The sequence below is a fragment of the Chamaea fasciata genome, unplaced genomic scaffold, assembly GCF_029207755.1.
Source record: "Chamaea fasciata isolate MVZ Bird 193981 ecotype frontalis unplaced genomic scaffold, bChaFas1.0.hap1 SCAF_1, whole genome shotgun sequence".
Lineage (NCBI taxonomy): Eukaryota > Metazoa > Chordata > Aves > Passeriformes > Sylviidae > Chamaea > Chamaea fasciata.
In genome coordinates, this window is record NW_027094086.1 from 58,988,953 (window position 1) to 58,998,881 (window position 9,929).

The 9,929-nt window shown below is 38.3% G+C and overlaps 1 protein-coding gene across 5 annotated transcripts in view; it reads left to right on the top strand.

Moving 5' to 3' along the window:
* Nucleotides 1-9,689, top strand: part of ZNF407 (zinc finger protein 407) — a 332,095-nt gene extending 322,406 nt beyond the window's left edge. For all 5 annotated transcript variants that reach the window (XM_066184474.1, XM_066184482.1, XM_066184488.1 and 2 more), the window contains exon 9: nt 7,137-9,689. In XM_066184474.1, coding sequence (XP_066040571.1) covers nt 7,137-8,488 — 1,352 coding nt within the window. In that variant the 3' untranslated portion in view covers nt 8,489-9,689. The remainder of the gene's footprint in view (nt 1-7,136) is intronic.
* Nucleotides 9,690-9,929: the final 240 nt, after the last annotated feature.

The following is a 9,929-nucleotide window of genomic DNA, read 5'->3' on the forward strand; positions in this document are numbered from 1 at the left end:
AAATCAGAATAGATAAATACAGAGAATCATGATACTCATAGTTGATAGGTATGCCGATGAATATAGTTTCTGCTTGATCATTTAATAACATAATGTTTTATTTTAGGTATTCCTTACAAGTGTCTGTTCTCTATAGTGCATATATGTACATCAAGCGTTAGGGAAGGCCAGCCATTTTCAGAATTGTTAATCCCAAGGGCCTGATTATGCAAACACAATGCATAATGCAAGCAACCATGTTTAGTCCCTTTGAGACTATTGAGGCTAACTATGGCAGTAAGGAGTACACTTGATAAATAAATGTTTATAAAACCAGGATCTGGATGTATATATTCTTGAAAAACAAAAACTTTTGCTGTGCTAACAATGACAAAAAGGGGTTTTTTTTCCTTTTTTTTGACAAAGCTGTTAGTGCCTGGGACTGAACATATTTCGCAAATCCAGATCATTTTCCCTATGGGCAGAGCTTGGGGTTTTTTTCCCCTGATTTTTCTCATATTAGTGTATTGTTTTTCATATTATATGTTCTGTCTGCCTAGGAAACAGAAATCACTGGTTGGACCAAGCACAACCAGAACCCCTTGAAATTGGGATTCTGATTTAGAAGTGCTAAAAAATGCACTTTCCATTTGCACTGCAGGGGATAAAACAGATAGAGTGCATCCGAGTATCATCAATGTCAGTTGTTCCCAAACTAAGGGCCAGAGTAGTCTTTGAAGCTGGACTGCCAAGAAATGTCCAGACTGGCTATTCTCATCTCAAGCTGCTAAATTGCACTGGAAGAGATAGCTGAAACACTCCAGATACATTCCTGATGCTGCATGCCTGTGTAGGTAATTGCTACATATGCCACAAAGAGGTTTTTGCTCACACATCAGTGTTGAGAAGAGCAGCCGGCATGGTAGCAAACAGGTAAAGAGAAAAATGGTTTGCAAGTAAACCAGTTACTCTGCAGGTTAGGCAGCTGTTAAAGTACATGTTTGTAACTGTACATGTTTGCCATGATCAGTGGGAGTTTTGGTATGTATATTTTTTTATTTGCATTCACTATAGCTCTATAGCATTCATTTTTCACCTTGAGTGCAGGAAAAGAGAAATTGAAATTTTTCCTAGAGAAGGCCTTTTTCCACAGGTTAATTAGACACTGAAGGGAAATTAAACTAAACCAAACAAACTGCCTAAACACCCTAACTGAATGGCTTGGTTTTTTAATTTGGTGGTTGTCTTTTTCTTTTGTGTCTTTTTGTGGCCGTTGACATAGTTCTGTAAGATGTGGAGGGTAAAAATAGCAAGCAGGAAATTTCGGTCTGTTTTTCAAAAGAAAAAATATTACAAGAGTACTTTCTTTCACATTTTTAGAAAGCTAAAGGACATCTGCTGCTTTTTAAGATACCTGAAATGTTAAAACTTCATCCTTTATTCAAGCAGTTCTTAGAAGACCTTGAAGTTTCCAAATATGATTGAGTGGTTAAGGACAAAACTAGAAGCCAAGGCTGTTTTGAGTTTCAGCATTGAAACATGACATTACTGGGTTTTTAAGTATAAAATAAACTATGAACATTATTTGGGATATTTTTGTTGTAGTTGTTGTTGGTTTTGATTTCTTTTTTTTTTTATTGAAAGGGGAAAAAATGAAGCCTTGCTCTGTTGGTATCTCTTGAAATTTATGTAATTTGTGTCAATGGTGGAATTTTTTATGTCTCTTAGGGAGCTGGTAAAGTCCCCTATAGGTACACTTATTTGTATTGCTTTACAAATATTTGCTGCCTTTGTGGACATAATAGTTGTAACAGGGCCATTTTGGGTTGCTGATTTATTTCACTTCTCAGTTTGACCCATCATATTTCCTTTTCTTCAGCAGAAGACATGAATGAGCCTTCACAACCTCTAATTTAGTAGCTTACCTAGCTGGTTTAAAAAATGCTGGCCCATACATTGCTTGCACATAAAAGCCTTGCAAATGATAAAGAACAGTTTTTACTATGGTGAAAGAATAAAGACATGAAAAATGCATCCTCTGAAAATCAGGGAAATCCCAAATTATGCCACAGTTCTTAGACTGTACTTAATTTATTGAAGCAGAGATCATTACAAAAATAATTGAAAGGAAACAGAGCAGAAACTTGTAGCTTGATCAAGGCGTAAGTTATATTACTTAATGAATTTGAAAAGTGGACTTCCTGTACAGTTCAGAATATTGTGCTGCCATGTAGACAATGACTTTTAAAATACGAAAATCAGTTCAAGTGATGTTATACATAAGGCAATTTTTTATACCTTTTAAATTCCTTACAGGTTGTATTTAATTGAAGGAAAAGATGTTTCTTTGCATTCATAGTGTTTAATATTTGTTGCATTTTAGGAGATACAAAATATTTGTTTGTGTCAATAAATAATATACCTAATAACCAAAGTATGAAAAATTAAGTGTTGCTGAATAGGGGACTATAAATCAGGCCTCCTAGAACTTCTACAGAAAAGGAAAAATAGATGTTTTAAGCTAGATGTGTAAATGCAGATCATTTCCGTCATCATAATATATTATTTCATTTATGACTTACTGCTTTGTCCTAAAGGTGCTCCTTGTGAAGGATGTCCTCAGCCCAGCCTTACCACACAGCCGCTTGCTTCAAGTTTTGGGGAAGGATTAGAATTCTAAAGAGGCTGCTGGCTGAGAGCAAGGTGGTGCTTTACATATAATATTAGCCCAGACTTTCCTCACGCATTATGCGTTTCTTTCTGAGACAAGTCTCCTTAATGCCATCTTTATCTGCTACACGATGCATGAAATCTACTTTCTGTTTTAGAACTGCAGCTGACCCCCGACCCCACGAGTGGCGCCACAATGTGACCTTTCTATTGTCATCAGCTTTCATTCTCCTGAAAATTCTATGAATTTTTATTACAAGTTTTTTTAAACCAAGCTGAGGCTTCAACAAATTACTTGACACAGATGAGATGAAGTTGTTGAAGTAGTGTTAGATAAGTTTTACAGCCAGCATGTGTGCTGCTGAACAGTACAAAGCCAGTGTCCTACAATGTCATACACCAGTAACTGCTGAGCCTACTATTGGATAAATACATCATTTTATGGAACATTGATTGTTCTATAAACCCAATGGAGTATTATGCTCTATGATCAAACCATTTAGATTGTGTGTAGAGCACAGAAAATGCCATATTCAGGATGGTACTAAAAGTGCCATTTGTGTATTTTATGGATGTCATTACAGGGGAAACTTCTCTCTGTAGGCCCTGTTTACTGCAAAATTTTTTAGTCTGTAATGACATTTTTCATTCACAACGTATGCCTTCAAGAGAGGGGGCCCTTGTTTTATTTGTTTCATTCGAGTTTACTGCACAAATCCTGTACATTTTAATTAAATGTAAGCTTAACAAAAGAATAAGGTATTTATTCTGTGGGGAACAAATGATGACAGTAACAAAAGAATAAAACAGAGACACAAAAGGAAGTCAGGTATTGAGTAAGATAGTGGGGAAAAGGTACTAAGCCCTATTTCTAGTTTCCCAGACACACATTAAACATCAAAGCATTTCTTTTAGCCCTATTTCAGGAGTTTGTAGTCTCAGAGAATTAAAATAACCTGCGAATATGGATTTAATGTCTAAAATACCCTGACATTTTCAAATAAAAAACTAACAGTCGCTCAGGACTCCAACTGATAAATAATGGCTATGCTGAAATGACAGACTTCTTGGAAAGAAACCAATTCTCTGATCATTGCACCCCTAGATATGAAACACCTCCTTACAAATTGTCTGAATATGAGCTCTTGTATCATTATATTTTGTCATTTTAATGCCTATTTGTGTATCTTTTTAATTTGCAATGACATGCAATCAGCAACAAGTCCACTTTTTCTAATATTAATGTGGGCTAGTATTGCAGCTTATGTTTGCCGTGTCAGCCAACACTTACCCCTTCTCTTTAACTGTTAAGAGGGGGCGAGAGGCAGGCTGGATTTACTGGGACAACATGGTTTGTTGCTACATACAGCCCAATAATGTGACATGTTCCTTAAATACATAAAAATTCCTACAAATGTTCTGCTGGATTCCAGTGCTTCATTATAGGAATAGCAGCTAAGCCTCAAAATCTGTTGTTTTCTAAATACCTTCCCTACTTGGCTTTTCACTGTTTAAACAAAAGAAAACCAGTAAAATCTGCAGTTCGTATTTACCATGAAAAATCACTGAAATTGAAGTTGATGTTCCCAGTAAATTCTTGGTCATAGTCCAGTTAAAATTTAAAGTTACAGTAGATTCACATTAGTTTAAATGACACTTGAACTTCTACACAGCTCAACATTAATTCATTATAGTCGAAATGGAAGAATCTTCAGTGGGTGAATCTTTTACAATCTGATTGAGGCTGTTACATTTTATAGGAGCCATTTTTCAAAGCAGTACTGACAGCACTCGAAGTTATTAAATTGCTGAATCAAAAGATGGACCTGCAATCGCATTTATGAACTGTGATGGAATAGCTGGGGTTGCACTGAGCTGAGGTTAAGATGTTGGTGTAGTTAAGCTTCATCACACCCCTTAGTGACAGCAGTATTTACCCATGTAGTTTACTTTAATGGTCAGGAAGTGGCTTAACTCACCTCTGGATTCAAATAGATTAAGTAAGCAGTCAGAATGGCATAATTATCAGTGCTGCGAGGGATTCACCAGATAGCTCTTCACCCAGGAGACTTCTCATTCAATTGCACAGTAAAGACTGGAGTTGCATAGATTCACAGGCACGGCATTTACTTGAGGAGATGAAAACAGGGTGAATTTCCTTTTTCTTTCCCTTCCCCAGACCTGAGCATCTCCTCGATACGCTGATGCTGTGTCCTGTACATAAATTATTACGATCTTTGGAGAAAGATGTCATGATTTTAGTGTTAGTGCATGTGAAAATTATGATTGTAGAGTTATTTTGATTTTGAAATCCAGTGGAAAATGCATGATTTGTGGCATTATTTTGATTTTGTGCCACATCATTGCCAGGCTCCTCTTATCCTGTCAACAAAGCAAGATTCCTGAGAGAATTAATTACTTATACTCTATTACAAAATGTGGAGGAGCTAAGATAATTGTCATTTTATGTTGATTTCCCCTTCCTACTTTTCTGCTCTTTGGGGGGTCATATGAATGTCAGTGCCTACAGAGAGCACAGGAAAAGTGGGAATAAGAACCAGTTATATACCACAATAAGCTTACTTCTTGTTTATACCTGACAAAATGTAGTTCAATTGCATGTGCCAGATATTTATGCAGCATCACCTGGAAACAATCTAATGGTTTAAATCATTAATTTTCTTTTCCAAAGATAACCTGCCTTGCAAACTAGGAATGAGAAAGTAGCATGGCATCGGTTTAGACTTGTGAAGGTGATTTGCCGCCTTTCAGCTTGACAAAATGACTTCTCTGTGCTTCACACTACAGTTCACTACCAGAAGCTCTGTAATTGAAAAAAGGATGGATGGATGGATGGATGGATGGATGGATGGATGGATGGATAGATAGATAGATAGATAGATAGATAGATAGATAGATAGATATCAGTATAAGATCTTGGTCTTTTAATTATTGATGTTATTTTGGAATTTTAGCTTGATATCTGCCTTAACATAGCAAGTTGTTAGAGTCTGCTAGGTGCCAAGTATTCAGTCTTGGAGTAAATCAGCTTCTAAGTGTGAACGTACCTTTAAGCAAACGAGTCTCTTTTTAAAGCCCATTTTAATTCTCTGTGGGATCAGGGTCTGACAGCTCTATGCTTTGAGTGAAAGAGCCCCCTTAGACCAGCTTTAGTATAATTTTCTTGGTCTCTTGAGTTCAATGAAATACATTGTTCACTCAAACTGGCTTGGAAAGTACAGTGCTAGCCTGAAATTTCACTAAGTGTCACTTTTTTTCTTGCCTGTTTTTATCCCAAGCAAGCCATGGCATAGCTATTTGCATTAGTGGTAAGAACCTACACCTCTTATTCTGGAGATGTGATTTCAGTTTGCGTAGGTGATTTTAGACTGGAGTGTGGATATGGGCAGTCTCAGCAGCATGGATTTAATCGGCCTACCCAAGGCCCATCTGTCATTAGACCCTCACCTTGTTTGCAATGTCAAGCACCCATTCTTCTCTCTGTGTGCACTGGTTGTGTCCTACAGCTTGCTCCCAGCACATGGAGGAGCTTTCTGGGTGCTTCTGGGTGGCACTGCCATGGGGAGACAGGGAGGGATAGAACTATCCTTCCATGGACATCCACAAAGCTGGCCACAGGGTCTACTCATTTATATCTTTCCAAGAATACATAGGCCATGCTTGGAAGGTGATGGTCTTGACTTTGTACAGCCTTGGGCACCATTTGCCTTGCTGAAGCTTTGTTGTTAGTAGTGAGGATTGAGAAGGAAACCTTCAATGACACAAAACCAAATTGGGTAGCACAGCAGCTGGAATATGGAGGTTACAGGTATTATAGTTTGTTAATTGATTTCATGCAGAAATAATTAAGATGTGGAATTGAGGGTTCTCTGGATTAGATTTTATAGAACATCCTGCTTAAGGTAAGAAAACTACCAAGTGTTTTCTCTAGGTAACTGGGCAAGTGACTGACTCAGTCACATGAGCTGGAGAAAGAGGCTGGATGGAGAAGGAAGGGAAAGACAATGGCATCAAAATGACAGCATGGCAATCACCTCATCAACAAAAGCAGGGTATTAAGAAGATCAACCACAGTTTCTCATACCAAGATATGTTTAATGTAATATACAATCCTAAAATTCATTACTGAAGTACTGAAATATCACCAATAGGATCTTCTTGAAAAGATGCAGCTTTTAACTGTATACTGTATTTATCGGGGCTTTTTTTATACAGAATATTTTTAAAAACCCATTTAAATTGTTAATAAGCTGCAAAATTGTTACACTCAGCAATTATTTCAACCTGTAAAGATGTTATTTGGAAAACATGCAAATGGGCTTTCTTCATTTGCTCATTTTTATCTATGTTTTCTGTCAATGAAATCTAAAAATTGTCAAGGAATTTTTTCCATTTAAGCTACAATTTGTTAAAGTAATGTAGATACTTGCCACAATACCACATTAACAGTGTATTTTGTCTTGCAGGCATTGTGTCCAAGTCCTACGAGTGCCGACTGAAGGGGCAGGGAGCAACCTTTGTGGAAACCACGAGCCCTTTTACCGCAGCAGCGCTGGGAGAGGTTTCTCCAGTGAAGGAGAAGGGCTTTCGGAGCAGCAGGAGACAGCCACAGTCCCCTGAGGAAGTTCAGCAGTTCATTATTATTCAAGGATACGATGGCGACTTTGCCATCGACGCTTCCGTGGAAGAGACAGCGGCGGCCACCCTGCAGACGCTGGCAATGGCCGGGCAGATGGCCAGGGTGGTCCACATCACGGAGGATGGGCAAGTCATAGCCACTAACCAAAACGGCTCCCACGTGAGTAGCGTGGTTCCTGAGCAGATCCTTACAGAGCAGCTAGCAGATGGTGCCACACAGGTGGTGGTGGTTGAAGGAGCGGGAGCTGAGATGGAGGAGGCCGTTCAGATAGACGCGGTTCCTGACTCCAGTGGTGCAGTACTGCAGCAGATAATGCGACAAGACGTTTTAGATGCTTCTGAAGCTACAGTCCATCCTCCGGAGTCCTCCTCAGCATTAGATGCCCTGCTCTGTGCTGTGACAGAGCTGGGTGAAGCAGAAAACAAATCGAGACTCCTTGACAGATGTAGGTCTGGTCAGAAGGACTTCTTGCAAATGCCAAACTCAGAGATGCCCAGCATTCCCAGTGATGCAGAGGGACAAGAAATACAAATGTTCCATGAAGTTCAGGAGACTCAGGAAGACACCAAACCTATGGAAGTAGTGACACGGGTCATGCACCCATCCGCTATAATTGCATCTCAGGAGAGAGCTCAGGCTGCCTTCAAGAATATGGTGCAAGGAGTATTGCAGTTTGCTGTGTGTGACACGGCTGCAGCCGACCAGCTCATGAAAGAAGGTGTCACCCAGGTCATTGTAAATGAGGAAGGGACTGTGCATATGGTAGCTGGAGAAGGATCTCAGATAATTATGCAGGAAGCTGGTAGCCACACACTCAGTGTGCAGAGTGAACACATGGATTTAGTGGAGTCGGATGGGCAAATATCACAGATTATTGTCAGTGAAGAATTAGCTCAAGCCATGGCTCAGGGTTCTGATGGTGACTTCTCTGAAGGTGCAACGCACTACATCGTCACAGAATTGCCACCAGACATGCAGGATGAGCCTGGTGTGTACTCGCATGCTGTGATAGAGACAGCTGGCTCCCAAGACATTCTGCAGGCTGGTACTGCTATAAAAGCTGAAGCTGTAGCCCCTGATAGAGCAAGAGAACAGTTAACAAGCATGGTCATTTATACAGAGGGTGGCTCACAGGTAATTCAAGGCCAGAGAGATTATAACAAAGTACAAGAAGCATGAAGAGCTTCGCTCATAGGCAGGGCGCAGAGCAGAGCAGGATATTACCAGAATTATGGAGGCACTGTATTCCTGGAACATTTTCTGTAAAGCCTTCTCAGTAGAACCTCCTCCAAGCCAGGTAACAAATACATATCCTGCTAATAGGAGGAGTTCACTGAAGAGGATAATACAGTTTTGTTACAATAGCTGTAAGAATTATTATATGGGATTATTATAAAACAAGCATACTACAGTACAAAGCAGGATAAAAAGCCCCCCACCCAAAGTAGAAATTGTTCTGTTCAGTGCTTTCTTTGTCGATGTTTTTGTCTTAACGTTGTTTTATCTCAGGGTAATTCCCTGCTTTCTGTCATTTTTGTATAACATAATCACAGGAGTAAAATAATTGCACTTATATGTACATTTTGTGGACAAATAAATATGCAAAAAAAAAAATGCAAACCCCACAATAGCAAGGTGAACAGGTAAGCGTACATACAGTATTGGGTACCCTTCTTAATTTTAAAGTAGAACAGGTGACATTTTGCTTTCTAAAATCTTACTTTAAAACATGCTTTACTAAAAATATGTCATCAAAATAAGGATTTTTTTGCATCTAAAATGAAAGTTTTCATAGTACTTTACTCTTTCATGGTAACACATAAGACTTTCCCTAAAGAAGAGCTCAAAAAAGCTACACTTCAGAAAATCCTTGATTATACATACTCGGGAAGAAGAACTTGATGCCTGTAACTTCCACTTAATTTTAGATGAGAGTCCTACATAAGAAATGTGCATTTTTGGAAAAAAATATTGTCACTGTCAGTGTTTTGCTTTTCTTAAAACTAGTGCTTCATATAAATACCATTTTGCAGTTCATTTTGTGAGCTACTTCTCAAATGTTAGGAGGATTTTTAAAGAAAATTCTGACATTGACATTAACAAGTAGGGGGAAAAAAAAGGTGACCTTGTATTTCTTGCTTAGTCCAGAATGTCAGTTATTTACTTGTGGATATACTGCAATTGTTCAGTGCAAGTTCATGTTGAAAAGATTTGTTTCATGATAAAACTGCTTCTGTTTCTTTAGAAAAATTGTAGAATATAAACTGGCAAGGTTTGGGGATTTTTTTTTTGTCTTTCAAATAAAATGTTAGCATTAAAATGAAGCATCATGATTTTTAATATTAAACAATAAACAGAACTGGCATTCAGCAGGAGCAAACGAATGCTATCTGTTATGTCTGTGCATTTTCTTTTTTCTCTATTCCTTTCACTAGCTTGCTAGATAGATAAAGATAAAAGAATCTAATTTCTGAAGTGTGCCTCATGCATGCCTAATATAATTGTGTAAGTGTTTAGGGTATAAGCCATGCTGACTCTAGAGATAACTGGGTTTCCTATCATGTTTAATATCTTAAAATTATCGACTGTAAGAAAGTTGGGGTGGAGTAAAACAATAGTT